A 21,852-nucleotide genomic window follows, 5' to 3' on the forward strand; every position below is an offset into this window, starting at 1 on the left:
TAAATGTTCTTTTTGTAACATTTAGTGTGTGATATGGCTGTTTGTGCATGTAAGTAATCTGAAGATGTCGTGCTTGCGGAAGTGGTTTAGGTCGATCATCTTTGTTCTTCTTGACTGTCACTATTGGGCTCAAAGTGAAATGTTCATCAAATTTCACAATGAAATACAGAAATTCAATATTCGCAGAACTTCACATATCTGTAAATCAGTGAGATCTTGATGGCCCGATTGAGAGATGTACAATTAAGCGTTCTTCAAAAGTTGTATCATATTTGATACTTACATCTTAACATGATTTTTCACAAAAAAAAATATATATATATATCACATCTGCAATAACATCTCCTTTAACAACACCTGCATCAACAATTAAATTCTCCATTTTGATTTCATGGTGACTTTAATGCTCTTTTTTCTTTTATAGACATTACAACAGCAAAAACAGAAGCAGCAACAACAACTGAAAAGCCATTGACAGGTAGTTACAAACCTTTAGTTAATGTAGTACATTCACAGAATTATTGCAATTTTGACTTGTAAAAATCCTTCACATCTTCATCAGACTCTGAATTGAACTTTACAGTGCTGATGAGGTGCTTTACTGCATGCCGTCTTTCTGTGTTTGTCAAAGCCAGCTCTGGTGTTCGTTTCCAAATAGCATTGCTGCCCTATTCGGACAGTAGGGCTATGGGGTCGTACAGTATTTTCAACATTTACAGGGGTTAGTCTGTGATTTTATTGCTGTCCGAATCCAGAATGTCAGTGTTTTTCTCCCACCACCCACGTAAAAATTCCTGGCCAAATTACCTACTGTTTATGACCAAGGTCGTGTGCGTGTGGTAATTGAATTGCCGTCCGGATCCACATCTCTGTTTACAAGAAGAGATCACTTCAAACTTTACTGTTTAAAGTACATCATGAAACCATGTTCCAGACCATGTTTTTTGTCTTATCCTGAATCACTAAGATATGCCTATAATAAGTGTTTGTGTTTGGACTATTTTAGACCGAGTGGGACACCAAACGCTGCGGTAGCACAGTACATGCGATACTCTTCACATTAGCAGAGAGAAGTAGCTCCGGCTACAATTTTCTTCTGCAAGATGCATGCAGTTGTGTTTATAGAGTGGTGCAGGGATGACACGTTTTTTGTAGGCCAAAGCCCGGAAACGAGTCAGCATTTTAGCACTTACGGTTCCATCGTCCCGAAGTCAATGTTTTTATTAATGGGTTTTTAAATGGCTGAAATATTGTAAGGTCAGTGGTGAACACAAGCTCAAGATACTTTCAGGTTTTGTTCTACGACATTAAATACATGATTAATATTACCCCACTCGCAATTTTTTTAAGCTTTTACGTGTCTTGAAAAAAGCGGTTGCTATCAAGTGGCTAAATAGAGCTGTGCAGGTATGACATGCACTTTGTAGGCCAAAATACGGAAACGAGTTAGCATTTTAGCACTTTTCCGGTTCCAAACAAGTGGCTAAATGGGAGTACAGAGTCTGTCGACGAGATTAAACATCATAACGCTGAACAGGTAAACTCAGCTTTTATAGACTCGTCATGTTTATAATTGTGGTCTTGTAAACTATTGTAACTGTTTAGATTAAAACTGAAAGAGTTGTCAGAAGCTTAGTGATGGTGATGTTGAATTTGAGTGACCGTGGTGTAGTTCGTTTATTTAGCTTTTTACTTCTTCTGGCAACTGCATTTAGGCTTCAAAATTCAAATTAGTTGTGTTCATCTTTGGAAATTATCTTGATGTAAAAAACGTGTAAGTATCATAAACTTTTGTTGATTGCAGAGCTTGTTTTTTTTTTTTGCAATAATCCTAAAGCCTATGGAAAAATCCTATTGTGTTTTTGTCGAGGGAACCAGTGTGATGCTAACTGCCGGTTGGCCTACAACGTGACGTCGTACCTGCTCCACTCTATTAACCACTAGCTCCAAAAGTGTATATTTTGCTGTCACATCAACAGTCGGCCACCAGAGACCATCACTGTCCCACTATAACTACAGTCAGTCCTTGCACTTGACAAAGAAGCCTCATAAATCAGTGTGAAATGTTAACATTTTGTATTTTTTGTGTTGATTCTCTCAGCAGCAACAGCAATATTCTATCCATTTGGCTCAGTGGCAGGAGATAGAGGTCTTCAGGTGAACCCGTTGACCCGTTGACCCGGGACCCGACCCGGGACCCGTACGGGTTCGGGTCTATATTTTAAATGATCAGCCGGGTCCGGGTCGGGTCGAATCTATTACTTCGGGTCCCGGGTCTGTTTAACATTGTGTGTAATACCCGTGCGAGTCATCAAATCTCAAAAATGCGTCTTGTCACACTAATATTTAATATATTTTAAATCAGTAACATAATCTGAGGTGAACTGTCACATGAATGTTTACTTTGACACTCAAAATAAATTGCGTTAAAAAGCATATTTTAGGTTGATCCATCCAGCTAGCGCGCATTTGCAGTCAAGCGCGTGTCATGTTTCTATGGCAACCAGTTACCAGAGGCAGAGCTTCAGTGAGGGATAGCCAAACCGCGCTTTAGATTTTACAATGTCAATTAATCGTTTTGTTCAATCTTAAAGTTTTAGTGGTCAGATTCAGACTCGATGATGCAGAGCAGAGAGCACGGAGATGATAAATAACGTCAGCGCAGCGGCCATGGCACTGAACGAGCAATCGTTATTATAGTTCAAAAAGGCAAACAGCCAAAAGTTATTGTGCGAGTTAGCAGCTAACTCGTTTAATTTGTCATCCGTCACCGTGAGTCCGTGACATCATGTGGACTTTTGAAGCTGAAATAACAAGGATTAAGCTTGGACTTGGTGGAATAACGAGAGGAATAACATGGATAACTTTCTTGTCGGAGCCGAAGGATTGTAATGCATCACAGCCAGTCAGGTAACGTAACGTTAACGTTACAAGGAAAGGATGGAGAGACTAACGTTACTACGCTGCTACGGCTCCTTAAATTAGGTAAGACAAAAAGTTGTAATTTTTCGCAACAGGTTTATTGACTTGTAATAGCAGTTTAAGGTGGAAAATGTGACAATCGGGTACAGTCGGGTCTGTGTCTTCCCGGCAGTTTCGGGTCCAGCTTACAAAAAATTTATCGGGTCTGCACGGGTCCGGGTCCAGCTTTTGAAATAATAGTCGGGTCCGGGTCGGTTCGGTGTAGCAAATTACGGGTCCCTTCCGGTTCGGGTAAGAATTTTTGGACCCGTGAAGACCTCTAGCAGGAGACACCGAAAGTTTTGTTAATTACAATGAAAGCTACGATTATGTTGCTTTCTCCACTCCATTTGTGTTCTTTGGCCGCACATACAACCACACATACGTGAGAATCCGGTTCCAATGCAAGACTAAATATGAATGCAAATGCGTGGTAAGGTATTTAATTCTGGATTTTAACTTGTTTCTCATTTCAGGTTAATAATAACGGACTTCTAACGTTCAACCAACCTTTACCAGAATCTCTCCCTTACTACATTCCCAAAAATGGAACTGAAGATTTCATTGCTCCTCTCTGGACTGACCTTGATGACTTTGGGATGGGTAAATACTCATATCAGCAGTACACTGATGGAAGTGTGCTCACTCGCGCCACTCAGGATGTAAACCGATATTTCCCTCAGAGGGGCTTCACTGCTTCTTGGGTCTTTGTTTCAACATGGGACTATGTTCAGACGCGGAATACAAGTGTATTCAATCTTCACTCAGCACCGGTAAATATGCTCTCCTTCTTTTCAGCTACAAGGTCGAAAACTGTGTTTAAATCATAATCTTGTTTCTTTTCTTTTCAGGCAATCACGTTTCAAGTGGTTTTAATTTCAGGAGGTGGTTTTTCTTTCATTCTGATGAATTATGGTGACTGTGCTGGGATAAATGATTACGTGGAGGTAAAACAAAACATCACACGATTAATATCATTTTCTATACTGCTTCTGTATAGCCTAAATAACATTCATATTTCAATAGGCTGGATTCGACACTGTAAACTCCACTGACTACTATCTAATTCATTATGCAACTAATGGCAGCTACATCCCAAACCTCAAGAACACGACTAATGTAAATGTTCCGGGTCGTTGGGCCTTTCTTGTGAACAGCGGATCAGGTAGGAATTTCATCAGGATGTGTATTACTATTGTCAGTTGTGCGCAGCTTTAGGCGCTTTTCCACTACACAGTACCAGCTCGCCTCGACTTTGTTTGGTTTTCCACTGTGAAAAAGTTGTACCTGTACCTGCTTCCAGTTACTTTTTTTCAGTGGCGGGCCGTGCATTTAACACCTAGGCCTTCAGTGATGTCCAACCTGAATTAATAACTTTTAATAGTGTCGCAGCGCACGCACCGGCAGTTATATGGTTAATGCGGTGAGTTCGGGAAACGCCGGGTAGAGAGAAACGAGCGAGTGAGTTCGGCTTTTGTGTTAGTGTTCAGTGGTTCTTGCGTTCCGATTATAAGTTTAGAAACGGATCCTCCCTTGTCTTATCCCTGAATGGTTACAATAGTATTAATGTTTGAAAAAATAAGTTGTTTTGATCATTTACAAGAAAAATTAGGAAGAAAATCTTATTCACCACGGACAAAAACGGGAGCAAAAAATGCATTATACTCTCCAAAACTACTAACTATTTTGTACACAAAATCCATCCTAATTTCTTTCCTCAAAAAGACTTAAATTACTTGGTTGTACAGGACAGGTTGTCTGTGCGTTTCAGTCCCAACAACCTTTTCTATCGCCATCGAGGCTAATGTGCTGAAAGTCTGTCCCGTCGTATTTCTGGCATAAGTTTATTTCGCTTTAGTGCTGAGAGTGTCTGCTCGACAGAAGCAGTAAACAAGGAAAACACCGCAAAACATGACGATGTGTAACGTTACAGCCGACACAAGCTCTCACACAGATTTTTGAACGATATCAATGAGATCAGCAGTACTTTTGCCTTCCAAATCAGTCCTGGCATACATTACAGTCAGTTCTGTTTTTACCCGGACAGATCGATATAGATCCGTGACTCTGCGTAAGCTGGATAAGGGATTTTTTCCGGTAGGTTTGAACCTGCTGGTGGTCGAGGAAGGAAAGAAACATTAATTTACGGGTTGAAAAACGATTAAATCTACAGGAATATATTTTAGTTTACACAGTTCGCTACTGATGCGGTTAGCTAGCTCTGACTACCAGTAATAATAGTAGTAAACGCTCTGACCATCCAATCAAAGGGCGTGAAAATGCTTACGTTATTGTATGCCTGCTAGGTGGCCGCGGTGCAGTCAACTCGAAATCTGATTGGCTGATTAAATCTGACTGATTATCTGATTGGTTAAAGCAAAAGTTTCATTGCCATTCATTTTAAGCTACAGGCGCCCGCACTATCGATTCTGAAGGCCTCGAGGCAGATATATTTGACCCTGGCAACACATGATGGCTGAAATATGATTGGTTAAAAGCGCTAAAATAAATAAACACTACTGGAAGCAGCGCAACCAAGAGAAAAGCTATGAAATTAAGAGAATGGACTATTGGGAATAATTTAATACTCATTCATAAAAAAATATATTAAAGTGCAAGTCAGTGATTCTGATAGTGTTTAGGCCAGCAGAGAAGGCCTTGCTGGCCCTGACGGCCCACCACTGCTTTTTTTCATATCGCCTCCGGCGACGTTCTGAGCGAGCTGAGGCGATACTTAAATGTGACGTAAAAACATGGCAGACTGCTGATTGGTCAGAGAGAATCGTCACTATTCACTTCATCATTGCACACGCCAGACGGAGTTATCCTGAATAACCCTGCCAATTTTAAATAGTTTGGCCAGAGATTGCGTGATATACCCATTACCAATATTATGTAAAACAGCATACACTTGATTTCCTCCATTGTCCTGTGTGTGTGGGTAGCGGGTGTGTGTCGCGTCGCTATGGCGACAAGGTACTATTGTGGAGGTACTATCTGCAATGGAAAACGGAGCGAAAAGCGAGCCGAGCTGGTACTAGTGATGGTAATGGACTGGTCATGTACCACCTTTTGTCATTTGATAATTTCCCATAATGTCAGCAAATCACATTGAAGTCTTAAAGGGCAAGTGTCCCCAAAATGGAACGTTTCTTTTTTTACGAAAATAACTATATACTAAGTTCATATTATGAAGGATACTTAAAGCTGCAGTCCGTAGCTTTTCCTCTTTGTCGCCATCTCTGTTTGAAATCTGCAATTGCAGTTATTCGCGGAAGTATCAACTTTACGCGGGTTGTGCCTCGGCAAAGCACGGATGAATCCAATGTTTTGAGGAGAATGTGCGGCTGTATATTATGTCACCGCGTAGTGTGGATACTGTCATTCAGAATCACAGATTCTATTTTTTGGAAGTATGACCAACATAATAATTTTCACCGGAAAATGTCATATGAACAAGTAAGTAACATCCACTTTTGTTCTGACCAACTAAGGGCAAAAAAGCATTGCAGTAAATCGCGCTGATTAAATTGAACGATCGCTTATCATATCACGTCAAACCGTGCAAATTATACTTTGTTGTCAAATTGTTAATGTTAACAACATCAGCATTGCGTGACTACATGTATTTCATTAGCCTACTCCATAACTGAATGAATTAAGCGAACAAGTACGTTACTGTTACATAATTGAACCGTTGAAATTTCTTATCTGTCCAACAGAAAAAAAAGCCGTCTCTGCATCCGTTTTGAACACCTTCAAAACACGGAGTTCACGCCACCTTTCAAAAGCCCTTCCGATATTTATCCTTGTATACGCATAGGCTGGTTGAAGTCTCTTTTTTTCTGTAGCCACTCCGAAGTCTTTTTCATTTTACAACAGATGAATCTCGTCACTGGTGATTGTCGTTTGCACCTTTCTGGATCCACCATCAAATTTAAAAGTTTAATTATATCAAGTGCTGTGAGAAAAGGCTACAAATCTCCACCTCCAACATCCTCGCATGCAACATAGCCACTAGCCGAGACATCTTCTTTATGTGTACAGATGTGACATAATGACGCAAAGACATGCTCGAATTTCTCGCGGAAATCCACCAGTACCACTGGGATAAAAAACTTTATTACAAGCTTACCGTTTTGAATCGAGCTAAGGCAAGCAGATACCTTTGAACACTGGCTGTTTATGTACTTGCTCAAAAATTTATTTTTTGATAATTTTTAACCCAAAAAAGCTACGGACTGCAGCTTTAAGTAATGTTAAAGTATATTTTTAAGTATACTTTCTGAAGTAAGTATACTGATATCAATGTACTAGTAGTAAACTTGTAGGTGTACTATTTCAATACTGCTTGGGACTAAATTGGCCCACTTTTTAGTATAAAGTGGGACCAAAGTAGGTGTTTATGTGTAGGGTAGAGTGGGGGGAAACGTGATTAAACACTGAGCTAGAGGCAAATTGAAACAAATTATTGCAAATTAAGTGAACAAATCGCATTAAAATTGTGTTGTCTAATGCACACTAGCAATGGATTATCTCACTTATACAGGTCTGGACAGAATTATTGGCACCCTTGCTATATGATCAAAGAAGGCTATGAAAATACATAGATGAGCCAAAATATTATGACCACTTGCCTAACATGTTGTTGGTCTTCTGTATACTGCCAAAACAGTGCTGACCCGCCAATGCATGGACTCTAAAGACTCCCGAAAGTGTCCTGTGGTTTTTGGCACCAAGACGTTAGCAGCAGATCATTGAAGTCCTGTAGGTTGCGAGGTGGAGCAATCGTAGATCAAACTTGTTGGTCCAGCACATCCCACAGATGCTCAACTGGATTCAGCTCAACCTTAAACTCTTCATTATGTTCCTCAAACCCATCCATCCATTCATCTTCTTCCGCTTATCCGGGGCCGGGTCCTGGGGGCAGCAGTCTAAGCAGAGATGCCCAGACTTCCCACTTCCTCTAGCTCTTCCGGGGGGACACCGAGGCGTTCCCAGGCCAGCCGGGAGACATAGTCTCTCCAGTAGGCACTTTTGACGGTGGACAGGGGTCATCATAGGCACGATTGGTCTGTGTACGCAGCAGAGTACAATGCACTGTGTTGTGACCCATAGCTTCCATAACCATCATTCAAATTTTGTGTGAGTTGTGCCTGATCTGTTGGTTCGGACCAGGTGGGATAGCCTTCATTGCCTTTGTGGATCGATGAGCCTTCAGCACCCAACACCCTGTCGCCCGTTTGTGGTTTGTTCCTCCTCGAACCACTGTTGGTAAATTCTCACCACTGCTGACCGGGAGTAACACACAAGCCTTGCCGTTTCAGAGATGCTCTGACCCCGACGCCTTGCCATAACAATTTAGTCCTTGTCAAAGTCGCTCAGGTCTTTATTCCTGCCCATTTCCAACATGTTGATTACGAGAACTGGTGGTTTGCTTACCATCTATCTTCCCTGCCCTTATTATGTGGCCGTGTTAGGAGATGACCAAAATATTCGCTTCACCTTTGACTGGTCATGATGTTTTGGCTCAACAATGTAAATATGCATTATATTTTATCTTTCATCCAAAATATTCACAACAATCTAACCTTTCTGGAAAACATTTATTTCATTGTGAGATTTCCCCCTATTTTCAGTTGTTTTCTCAACATCTCACTGCTAATCACATATTTAAATCGCTAGATGTAAAACATGGGCCCCATTTATCAGTGTGAAATGTAAACATCAGTAAACAGAAATGTATGTAAACAACATTTTTGTTTATTCTCTTGGCAGCACCAGAAATATTCTACCCATTCGGCACTTCAGGAGACACAATAAACCCTGCTGATGATGATGGAAGCTCCTCAATTATTCCACTGTTGAGTCCGTTTCTGTTCTTTGGCCGCACATACAGGCAGATTTATGTAAGAATTTTAATCCATCTTGATTACAAGTCTAAATGTGAGTTTTTAATGTTTTATAAACTCATCTGTGATCCTGTGATGTGATTTTGACAATATTTCTCATGTTTCAGGTTAATAATAATGGACACCTCACATTCAACCAGGCTTCATCACAATATGTTCCGTACTCCTTTCCTGCTAAAGGAAGCCAAGATATAATTGCTGGTCTCTGGACCGACCTTGACAACCGTGCGAGAGGTGTAGTTTCATATAATCAGTACACTAGTGGAAGTGTTCTCACACGCGCCACTCAGGATATAAACAATCATTTCCCAAATCTGACCTTCAACGCTTCTTGGGTCTTTGTTGCAACGTGGGATAAAGTCGCTTACTATCCCATCACTAACACAGTAAGATTGATATACTTCTGAAATATGAATGTTTTCACTGTGATAATTGAATTTCAAAATACTTTATTGAACACATTAGTACACAAAGTGACAGTGACAGAAAAAATAATACATTAAAAAGTAAAAATAACAATGAGCTCAGTCAGTAATGTTTATAAACCGTGAACACTAAGTTTAGAGTAATTGTTTTTATCAATCTTTTTCAGGAAACATCGTTTCAAGTGGTTTTAATTTCAGGTGGTAATTATTCATTTATTCTGATGAATTACGGTAACATTGCTGGAACAGGACTTCCGGTGGAGGTAAAAGAAGCTTGTTTCTGTGTTGAGAACAAAATGTTACTATCCACTACTGTATTATAGTATTACAGTATATATTATTAATGTTTTTACATACTTTCAGGCTGGTTATGACACAGTAAACTCCACTGACTTCTTTGTGATTCCTGGATCAAAGATTGGGAGCTTCATCTCAAACCTCAAGAACTCCAGTAATGTCTATGTTCCCGGTCGATGGGCCTTCAGGGTGAACAGTGGATCAAAGTCAAACAATGGTAACCATACAGCTCACACATTACTATCAGTTTGTGTATCATAATAAAATGTGTTATGTCATATGTCATACCTGGAAAAGATTTTGGTTTACAAACCAATGGTAAGACATGTCCCATCACTAGCAAGATTAATTTCCTATAACCCTCATACATTCATCAGCCACTTTATTAGGTACACCTTGCTAGTTCCGGTTTGGACTCCATTTTTGCCACAGAACTGTCTTAATTCTTCGTGACATAAATTCGACATGTTTCTGTAAACTTTCCTCAAGAGATTTCGGTCCATATTGACATGAAAGCATCATGCAGTTGCTGCAGATTTATCGGCTGCACATCCATGATGTGAATCTCCCGTTCCACCACATCCCAAAGGTGCTCTATTGGATTGAGATCTGGTGACTGTGGAGTCTGTGGTGACTGGAAGTAGCTATCAGAAGAATGTACTCTGGGGTCATAAAGGGATGGACATGGTCAACAGCAATACTCATGTATGCTGTGACATTTAAACGATGCTCAATTGGTACTAAGGGGGCAAAAATGTGCCAAGAAAATATCATTACAGCACCAGCAGCCTGAACCATTGATACAACCATTTATGTTTTCATGTTGTTTACACCAAATGACTCTACCATCTGAATATCACAGCCGAAATTGAGACTCATCAGACCACTCAAAATGTTTCCAATCTTCTAATGTCCCATTTTGGTGAGCCTGTGTGAATTGTAGGCTTAGCTTACATCTAAGCTGACAGAAGTGGCACCTGTTGTGTTTTCTGCTGCTGTAGCTCATCTGCTTCAAGGTTGGACGTGTTGTGCATTCAGAGATGCTTTTCTGCAGACCTTGGTTGTAACGAGTGCTTATTTGAGTTACTGTTGCCTTTCAGCTGAACCAGTCTGGCCATTCTCCTCTGGTATCAACAAGGCATGTTATCCAACTGCTGCTCCCTGAAAAAAATCTCTTTTTCAGACCATTCTCTGTAAACCCTAGAAATGGTTGTGCGTGAAAATCACAGGAGATCCGCAGTTTCTGAAATATTCAGAGCAGCCCGCCTGGCACCAACAACCATGCCATTTTTTCCCCATTCTGATGCTCAGTTTGAACTTCAGCAGATCGTCTTGACCCTCCCTGCGTCCCAATGCCCATACTATCCATCCTAAATAGTATGTGAGATTAGAATTAGTGTGTCCCAAAGCATAGTATGTTGAAAAGTATATGTGAGAAGTGGATCCGTGCACACTATAACGGCAGATCAAGGTGCTACTGCATTTATCTCCGATACGGTAGGAAATTAAAGGGGTCATGAACGGGTTTATTTTATTATTTTACGTTTCCTGGGGTGCCCTTATAATGTAAGTATGATTTTTACATTAAAAAAATCATAATTTAGAAATAAAAGGCCTTTTTCCAAGCCTGATTTTAGCCTCTGATTTGAACGCTCTGTTTAAAAGTCTGCTGGGAGACTTCCAGTGTAAACGCCCACTGCTGTGATTGGCTGACATGTTTGCATATTAAATAGTTAGTATTACATGTGGATCTCTCTCGAAAACGTGTTTTTACTATTACAGCTATCGAGATTAACGAATTGTGAAAGTATTGATCATATATTTATATCTATTCCCATCACATGAAAGGTTGCAGTGATTAGCATTGAGCAGATGACAGACAGTCTGTTGATCACGTGAATGAAGAGATTTCATCATTGCAATGCAATTTTTGCACTCTCACGAATGCTTTCACCAAATAACAATGCACACACAATGTAAATACAGTAAGAGCTCCATTGTGCAGTGTAACAACGTCATTATTTCATAACGAGTTTTGGCAAGTGTCCAGATAAACTCGCGCTGTGTGATTGATTGACAGCTTGGGCGATTGGAAAGGGAGCATTCTTTGATCCCTTTCTGTATATCATTTAAGGATCCTAATGCTAGGATAGTCTGGGTTTTTCTCAACATTGTGAATGTCTCAGCTGTGAATTATTTGTTTGTATTCGGTACATTTCACAGTGGATTATTTGGTCAATTTTGGCGCAGGCTTTGCAAACAGACTTTTATGATATGGATTTGCCAGAAAATAAATACGATTATTTTCATCCTATTAAGAGAAACGACTTGAAGTTGGTCGTTTAGTCACTGGCTTGATTTACTGATGCATAAACAGTATTGAACGATTTTGAGAGACTATCTGTCTGAACATGAATACTTATATCACAGATCAGGCATTAGAATAAACATGGTTACTTGCATATTTGTGGCGTTGCTGGCAAATCCATATCATAAAAGTCTGTTTGCAAAGCCTGCGCCAAAATTGACCAAATAATCCACTGTGAAATGTACCGAATACAAACAAATAATTCACAGCTGAGACATTCACAATGTTGAGAAAAACCCAGACTATCCTAGCATTAGGATCCTTTGGAAGGTAATGGTATTGATCCTGTGGCAATCTTTTCTCGTTCTCGTAACTATTCAATATCGTTCCTGTGGGCGGAGCCAAAGATGTGGTGATGTAGACGTAGGCGTTGATCTTCTTCTGCAAAGGCGGTCTTTCGCTGCCCTGTGACGTCACAAGTCTCCACTTTTTAGATCCTGACGTTTTCTAACCTGTATTCAATAAAAGCAGGCTTCATAAAAAAAACCTAAAAAAAAAACTTTAAATGAAACGAAATGTGAAGGATGTTAACTGTGACAAGATGAGTGACAGATCAGTTTACAGTGACAAGATGCATGTAACTAAGTGAAAGAGAGCAACCGTTAAAGATGCTATTTTGACGTGATAGTATGTCCCAAAGCTTGTACTCTTCTGCTACACACTCAAAAGTATGTAATATTTCTACACAAAGATAAGCCTACTTTTAGGGCATAGTATAATTAGGTGAATTGGGACACAGCACACATCTACATGCCTAAATGCATTGAGTTGTTGCCATGTGATTGGCTGATTAGACATTTGTGCTAATGAGCAGTTGAACAGGTGTACCTAACAAATTGGCCGGTGTGTGTATAACTTATTTTGTTTGGCATTACTAGAAACCAACATGTACAACATTTACACATCCAACAAATAATTAAACGTGTGTGTGTTTCCTTTTAGACAATGTTGTTGGACTTCAAGTGAAACTTTCCTCAGTTTTTGACCTAAAAGATAGTGGAAACATTGAGGTTGTTTTACAGCAAGTAAGAGACAAACACGACTATTTATTCAAAATGTGCTAATAGAAGACGTGTAAGTTTGATCGGTCTGTCCATTTTTTGTTTCAGATAAAACAGGTGCTGGTCAATAAAGGTCTGCCAAGCAACATAGAGCTGAAGTTAAGAAAACTGCAAAAGATAAAGCCGTAAATTAAGTCTCATTCAGTAAAAGGAATAAAACAGGTCATGAGAAGACTGTAAAGACCCCTGTTTTACATTATTGTTAAGTTTCAAAAGGGACATAAAACACAATAAAAATTGTCTTCTAGTAGCTTTGTGTGAAGAACAGATTGAAATGTAAACCGAAAAGTTGTATAACGTACTGGCATCCAACCAAGATTCACTTGAATGCTCATGAGAGTTCACTGATTTGACGATATCCATTTTAAAAGAATTTCTTGTCTTTTTTTTTTCAGTGAATAATTTATACTGTTACAAACCTATTCTGAATGATTTAATCACAAATGGGATTGATCATGGTCCTCAAATTCAGGTCACTGAATAAATGATCTTGTTAACCAGTTGAAGGCAGGATTATGAGTGAATAACGGCTTCATTTTCAGTCTGATCCTGCCTGAAGAATTGAAATATCATGCACACGTTGTATGGACTATTTTTATGACACTTTTATGGTGCTTTTGTATTCTTGAAAGCCTCAATCGTCATGAGGGCATTTTTATCTTTTATCTCACTTTTTATTTTTAGGACCCCTGGTTTATCTCACTTTACAGGAAGGGAACCTTTATATTTTCTCACCCCATAATTTTCAATCAAATCCACAAAATGATACAGAAGAACTAATTGTGTTTGATCCAACTTATTTCTGTGTTCATTTAGCTTGAATAAAAATAAATTATCTTTTTTTTCTCATCATGCTTTTGTATTATCAGATCTCTTGCAAGGTTGCTAGGGTTTAAAATCAGATCTGAAGCAGATTAATTAAATTAAACCTGACCTTCTACTGCAGTTTACTAGAAGCATATTTACATAAAAAGACAAATATTTCACCCAACTGTGAACTTTTTTAACATCTTTGTACATATTTGTCCTTAAAAATAAATTAGGCTTGTTTAGACATTGGCAATGTGTGGTTTGAAATAATATTGTATGACATAAATGAATAAACAAGTTTATAGTATTTTAACACAATTATGCTATAATAAAATATATTAACATTAAAAAGTAATCTGTTCTGATATACTGACCTTTGCAATCAGGTTATTTTGTATTGATGGGGATATTACTAAATTAAATGGTTTATTTTGTCTGGATAGTGCACACATTAGCAAGTGAAAAAAAGGTCTTGGTTAATTTAACTGGCACAATAAATTATATTTTTATTATAAGGAAATACTGACATGTTATTTAATTGACTGAGAAACGAGCTTGTTTTAGGTAATTGGTGCCTGATGTGGCTGAGAGAAATTGTCAGCTCTTTGCTCACCAGGAGGGGGAGCCAGCAGCAGTGCACTGCAGTAAATGAAACACTTAAAGGAACACTCCACTTTTTTTGGACATCAGCTAATTTTCCAACTCCCCTAGAGTTGAATAGTTGAGTTTGACTGTTTTCGAATCCATTCAGCATTCCTGCGTAATAATCAAGGAACTGTACTGCCATACCAGCAGCGCAATGATATTACAAACTTGGTGCTGGTCACTTTGGAAGTTTTCTAGCTGGGGACTATTTTCATGCGCTGTGTAATATCATTGCGCTGCTGGTACGGCAGCAAGTTCCTTGACTATTACGCAGGAATGAGAGTATAGTTCCTAGTCATATTGGCCTAGAAAATCGCAACTTTTAATTTTCTGTCAGTCTTAGTACACGATGTAACTACAGAAGAGTCAAGTTTTAAATAGGAAAAATATCAAAACTCTTTGGTCATTTTTTTGAGAGAGATGCTAATGGTCTAATCAGATTCAATGATCTATGCTAAGCTATGCTAAAAGTACTACCGCCAGACCCGTAGGATCGGCTGAATGGATTAGAAAACAGTAAAACTGTTTAACTCTAGGGAGTTGGAAAATGAGCATATTTCCAAAAAAAAGTGGAGTGCTCCTTTAAATAAATCAGTAAAATTGTTCGGCAATATCAACATTTTACAGTTGTAAGTAGGGTTGGGTACCGAAACTCGGTGCCAATAGGGAACCGGTTTCCGACATAAACGGTAGTAACCAGACCGAATAAGAACGAATTTCGGTGCCTGATTTCGATACCTGACTTTTTTTTTACCGCCCCATTGTAAAACATCTCGCGGCACGAATGCTCCAATACATATAAATAAAACATGTCCAGTTAACCAGCAGAGCATTCGTTTCGTTCGTTTGTTAAATAAGAGTGTTTTCACGCGGATACAGTGTTTTCACCTCGCGCACACCGCATCTTCACTCGGACGCGCGCCGATTGCGGAGACTCTCTATTTGTTCCGGTGAAATCACAAAAAATAATGCACACAAACGTGTCCCTGCTTGATATACAACCACTGATGAGCATAATCGGTTTTGATGAGGAAAAAAAACAGTACGAATGCGGATTAGAACCCAGAACCTCTGACACGCTTGACGAAAGTTCAAGTTCAGCAGGCTGCCAGTGTCTCTATGTTTGCGTGTATATGATACGCAGTTTTTTAGCCTACCCACTTCATTGTGTGTAACACACACGCATCCCACACCACTAATTCTACCCAAACGTGTAACACACACGCACCCCAAACCACTACTAAACCTACCCTATCCAACCCATGTGTATCCTATGCACGTAAAAACTTTTCGCGTATAAATTACACGATAAACACATTGCATTTAGTGTGATCAGGTCGCGACATCACAAATGATGATGATAACAGCAGCCGTTCCTCTTCGGGTAAGTCTATTAGGCCTGTTTTAATGCCAACTGCAAATCTTGCATATCAAGTAGGCTAGCAAACACCGTTGCCATTCAACAGAGTGTGACAACGTGTGCAAAATGTTTTAACAAAGTTCCAACACTTCTTTATATGTTCAATATTTCTGCTCAGTATCAGATATTTCTCTGCTTAAAGTAAAAGTCATAATATGTGAAGACAAAATGTTGATCTTAACTTAGTTTTGTTTTGTTAATGTTTTAAATCAATAGCCTATTAAACGGCGCAATTTTTTATTTAATCAGAAATCAGAAAATATTGTAATATTTAAGTTAATATTGTGTCCAGTTTGGCCCTGTAAATAAAAGGGTATTATTTTGTGACAAAGTGTGTGCGGTTTCGCTTTCTTAAGTACCGGTTCAAGAACCGTTTAAGGTTTAACCGTTTAACCGTTCTAGAACTAGTCAATTACAGGCCGATCTCGAATCTGCCTTTTCTGTCAAAGATATTAGAAAAAGCAGTATCCTCACAACTGTGTTCTTTTCTTGAAAGAAATTATATCTGCGAGGATTTTCAGTCCGGATTTAGACCGTACCATAGTACCGAGACAGCTCTCGTTAGAGTCATAAATGATTTGCTCTTATCATCCGATCGTGGTTGTATCTCTCTATTAGTATTACTTGATCTTAGTGCTGCATTTGACACCATTGACCACAACATCCTTTTAAATAGACTCGAACATTATGTTGGCATTAGTGGAATTGCACTAGCATGGTTTAAATCATACTTATCTGACCGTTATCAGTTTGTAGCACTAAATGAAGATATGTCTTATCAATCACAAGTTCAGTATGGCGTACCACAAGGCTCAGTACTAGGACCGCTGCTGTTCACTCTGTACATGCTACCATTAGGAGATATCACTAGGAAACATGGAATTACCATTCACTGTTATGCCGACGATACTCAGCTGTATATTTCTTCAAAACCTAATGAAACCTACCAATTCACAAAATTAACGGAATGCATAGTTGATATAAAAAATTGGATGACTAGTAATTTCCTACTACTAAATTCAGAAAAAACAGAGATTCTAATTATTGGACAAAAAACTTCCACACGTAATAACCTAGAGTACTGTCTAACACTTGATGCCTGATCTGTTAAGTCTTCGTCGTCGGTTAGGAACCTGGGTGTGCTCTTTGATACCAATCTTTCATTTGAAAGTCATGTGTCTAGTATCTGTAAAACCGCTTTCTTCTATCTCAAAAATATATCTAAATTACGTCATATGCTCTCAATGAATAATACAGAACAATTAGTTAATGCGTTTATGACCTCAAGGCTAGATTATTGTAATGCTCTACTGGTGGTTGCCCTGCACGCTTAATAAACAAACTACAGCTGGTCCAAAACGCAGCAGCTCGAGTTCTTACCAGAACCATGAAGTATGACCATATTAGCCCCGTTCTGTCAACACTGCATTGGCTGCCTATTAAATATTGTATACATTTTAAAATATTGCTGATCACTTACAAAGCACTAAATGGTTTAGCTCCGCAGTACTTGAGCGAGCTCTTAACGCACTATAGTCCTTAAAGGAACACTTCACCTCTGGAAAGATGAATGTGTATTTAAAATGGGTCATTTATGTAGAAGAAATGTGAAATTATTTTTGAATTTGGAGCCTTCTAGACTGAGAAAAGCCAGAAAATGTATTTTTGGCTTATGGGGATGAAAGACAACAACTCCCAGAATGCACTTGCTTCGCTGCCCTAGGAGGCCACGCCTACCGGTAAGAGATCGCAGTAAACAACAAGGCTATGCTACTAGTGAGTCTCCGTGAGTCTGCCCAGTATTTTGATGTCGCCCAAAATGTCCAGGATTCGGCTTCTGCGTTCTACAGTCGCCATTCCTCATGTTTACTGTGACGAGCAGGAACGAGACTGACGGCCGCGGAGAACGATGCGAGCCCGGTGGCGTGATTACTGATGAGTGGCGCCGGCGCCTGTGAGACGCACCGGTCTCGTATCTCTCACGGAGGAGCGGGAATTTTCCTAGCAATGTTAAAACGCACATCAAACGATCACTTGTTTAGCGTTCATGTAAACACTACATTCAGATTCACCAATCGGAATGAATTCAGTTAGATTGAAACAAAAGGTGTGCATGTAAACTATGAATGCGACTGCAGAAAGCAAAAGCCGAATCCCGGACAATTTGGACCATCTCGACGGCCGGACATGTCCGGGAAAAAGAGGATGGTCACCGCTACTACTCAGCTTTCTCCACAGAATAAGAAACTGTTAGCTTAGCTTCCAAATAAAGAATGGCTGACACTATATGTACATTCTGTGAGTGAGATCCCTCTATGGGCGGGTTGAAAACATGCGGAACAGCGCCTTCTACTGGATAAATGATGAGCTAGTGTTTGTAGTCTTACCCTTATTCAAAGAAATTTGACTTCCTGCTTTTTATGACGCAAAATGACGATTTTTGCGTCATAAAAAGCAGGAAGTGGAACACTTAAATCCTTATTTCTCCCATCTCAGGGGAAAATAAGGGAATAAACCATGACCATTCGAAAATGTGACTGGGTTTCTAAAGATACAAAGTCTAATGCAAATGGGTGAAGTGTTCCTTTAACGTCTATTGCGTTCTCAAAATTCCGGCCAGTTAAAAATACCTAGAATATCAAAATCGACTGCTGGCGGTAGATCCTTTTCCTATTTAGCACCAAAACTTTGGAACAGTCTTCCTAACATTGTCCGGGAAGCAGACACACTTTGTCAGTTCAAATCTAGACTAAAAACACATCTCTTCGGCCTAGCATACACATAACACATTATAGACTTCCATAATTCAATGTTAGGCTGCATAGTTTAGAACAACCGGGACCGGGAACACTTCCCGTAAATCCTGATGTACTTGGTACATCATAAGAAGGATGGCGTCTACGCTAATATTAGTCTCTCTGTCTCTCTGTCTAACCAGGCCGTATCCAGATCTGATGAAGGACCAGCACCAGGACACGACGGCGCCGCTGACCTGAAGTGTCAACCAGTCACTCCTCCTCTCCACTCCGACTTCAACCAACCGGAACTGGACAAATACTCTGATTCATTCTGAACTTCTGACCTGTAATGCTCCTGAACCATAATCATACACTGTTCGCTCATTGGCCAGAGGAGAACTGGCCCCCGACTGAGCCTGGGTTCTCCCAAGGTTTTTTTTTTCTCCATTCTGTCACCTGATGGAGTTTTGGTTCCTTGCCGCTGTTGCCTTACCTTCTGGCTTGCTTAGTTGGGGACATTTAATATTCAACAATATTATAGATCTGCCTTAAAGGTGGACGATGATGAAATTGTTTATTGTATTATTTTCATGTTATCACTGTGAAGCTGCTTTGATACAATCTGTATTGTAAAAAGCGCTATAATAAAGGTGACTTGACTTGACTTGACTTAAGCACCGGAACCGTTTAAAAAATACAGATTAGGTACTGGTATCGCATAAAACCCAACCGATACCCAACCCTAGTTGTAAGTGATGTTTTCTTAATATTTCGTTAAAAATAAGTTGCTCATTGTGAAAATCAAATGAATTCTGAATGCTAATAACTTTTTTCAGATTACTCACAGAAGTACACTCTTCTGTCTCTCCTCGTGGTTATTTAGCAGGTAACTTGTTTACCCATCATTCAGATCCACCCATTGAAAAGTAGCCGTCCGCGTGCAGGTGTGTTGTGAGTGTTCACATTGTTTTTGATTACTATTGATGGTTGCTATGGTGTTCTGGAAGCATTAATCAACCCTTTTTAGGTATTAATTGCTAGCCTCCTACGTACTTCCGCTCAATTTTAATTTTCCTTCAGTACTACTACGTCTGGGATTGTGGTGTATTCTTGGGTTTTCTCTGATACATTTTTTACCGGTCCAATCAGCGAACAGAGGGAGTGGCTGAGAACGATGAAGTTGAGGTTGTGCGCTAGTTGTCATACGTCACGACCAAATGTTAGTGATTGGTTATGGCAGATCCAGAGTGGCTCTGGGCAGATCCAATAGTTTTAAACTTCAACAGAGTACCCGCCTACAAGGAAGTTAATGCTTGTCAATGGAGAGAGGCCAGACTCTCTGTACAAATGAAATGTGAGAGTCTGGTAGAACCAGTCTAATTAATTGCATCTGACTCGACATTAAGCATCACTTAACCTATTTATAGGCTACATTTAAAACGGTTAACATTACCTGAAGTACAGTATCTGCTGCCATGTTATAAACATCCCCATTCTTATGTTATTTTGTAGTCCTAGGGGTAAACCATTACATAATTCTCATAAGCATTACACTTTGATTTTCTCTCTACATCTAGAAATTATAGTTTAAATCTCATTTCATCCTTTTGAACAGCCGGTTGTGGTCTTGACATCTGATTAGTTACTCTCACGCAGTTTCTGTATCAGTAGCTACTAAAGTGATTTATTGACACAAGGTGACTCCATTGTTTTCCAGGGAAACCATTTTTCATTTATGCATCTGAAATAGTTTTATTCTGTGTGATCCTCATTCTTTACATTCTTTATGAATACAGTCATTGGCACAGTCAGAAGAAGGAAAGATGCCAGTTTATCAGTTACTCGCTTCTGCAGCCATATTGGAAAACCGAGAAGTGTTTACTAGTATTTTGTAATTCAATGCCAGGGCGATATAATGCAAAGTATAGTGTTATAAATGTACATGTATTCACCAATGAGCCAAAACTTTATGACCACCAGCCTAGTATGCTGTTTGTCCTTCACATACTGCCAAAACAGCGCCGACCCGCAGAGGCATGGACTCTAAAGATCCCTGAAGGTGTCCTGTGGTTTCTGGCACCACGACCTTAAACTCTTCATCATGTTCCTCAAACCATTCATGAACAATGTGTGGCAGGGTGCATTATCCTGCTGAGCATCATTGTCATGAAGGGGTGTACCTGGTCTGCATCAATGAGTTTTGGGCGGCCAACACCCTGACGCCGGTTTGTCCCTCCTCAGATACTCTGTGGTAAACATGTCTTGCCGTGTCAGAGATACTCAGATCTGGTCTCTTTAACAATTTGGTCTTTGTCGCTCAGATCCTCATTCCTGCCCATTTCTCCTGCATCCAACACGTTGATTATAATGGTGCGTTCAAGTCATCTCGTATAGATCGTATTTATGAGTTGAACGCACTTGAACGCCACCACAATGTCGTAAATACCAGTGGGAAGCTCTGGGTTTTCTCTAAGCCCCGATCTTTATGAGTTGTGGGCTGTCACTGAGAAACATGGCGGATTACCACAATACAAGGTATTTAGCTTGTCAGGCTTTTCTATACACAACGCACTAAGCTAATTGCCTGCACAGAATATAATAGCATTATAAAATAACAATGTAATATGTAACGATAAAGTTTGCAGTGGCTTCATAAATTAACTAAAAACATAAAAAAACAAAGCACACTTATGCAAATCTTTGTTCTTCATTTTCTAGAACAAGAGTTTAAGAACCTCGCTGTATTTTTGTGTAATTAATTAAGAGACAGTACTCCGCCATCTTACTCCGACGAAAGTGACTTGAACGCACCAGCCGCCGTAAACGCGACTTCCCACATTGTGCGTACAAACTTCCCAGGAGGACTTGAACGCACTATGAGAACTGGTTGTTTGCTTACCATAATGTACCCAGACATTAATATGTGGCCGTGTTAGGAGATGATCAATATTCGATTCACCTGTGACTGGTCATAATGTTTTGGCTCATCAGTGTAAAAAAGAACTGGGCCATTTATTCCATGTGCATTTAATATTACTGAACTAATATTGGACAAATAAATTGATGACCGTACTGCTATTCTTTCTGAGCTCGCTCAAGAGATGTGTGCACAGGCATTCTAAGGGTGTGTGATAGACACTTGATGTGTCAACCATAAATAACCCACAGTATGTTCCTGGTACTGAATCAAGTTGTATCGCTGGCTGTGTTCCAAG

The 21,852-nt window shown here is 39.6% G+C and overlaps 1 protein-coding gene across 1 annotated transcript; it reads left to right on the forward strand.

The window, feature by feature from the left end:
• The first annotated feature begins 1,520 nt into the window (after positions 1–1,520).
• Positions 1,521–14,180, forward strand: LOC306989688 (sushi, nidogen and EGF-like domain-containing protein 1). Its single transcript, XM_079595606.1, has 9 exons — positions 1,521–3,734; positions 3,813–3,908; positions 3,988–4,126; positions 8,740–8,870; positions 8,981–9,259; positions 9,466–9,561; positions 9,662–9,812; positions 12,906–12,988; positions 13,073–14,180. Exons 1-9 carry the CDS (start codon positions 3,561–3,563, stop codon positions 13,151–13,153), a joined length of 1,230 nt encoding a protein of 409 aa, XP_079451732.1. The 5' UTR covers positions 1,521–3,560; the 3' UTR covers positions 13,154–14,180.
• Positions 14,181–21,852: the final 7,672 nt, after the last annotated feature.

Source organism: Phoxinus phoxinus (assembly GCF_949152265.1).
Source record: "Phoxinus phoxinus genome assembly, chromosome: 21".
NCBI classification, from domain to species: domain Eukaryota; kingdom Metazoa; phylum Chordata; class Actinopteri; order Cypriniformes; family Leuciscidae; genus Phoxinus; species Phoxinus phoxinus.

What these genes read in the sequence shown, in the direction of transcription:
- LOC306989688 (XM_079595606.1), top strand. Translation starts at nt 3,561, where the DNA reads ATGGGTAAATACTCATATCAGCAGTACACTGATGGAAGTGTGCTCACT. An exon ending in GCACATACAGGCAGATTTAT is followed by an intron (nt 8,871 to 8,980) that starts GTAAGAATTTTA and finishes CTCATGTTTCAG; the next exon opens with GTTAATAATAATGGACACCT. An exon ending in ACTATCCCATCACTAACACA is followed by an intron (nt 9,260 to 9,465) that starts GTAAGATTGATA and finishes AATCTTTTTCAG; the next exon opens with GAAACATCGTTTCAAGTGGT.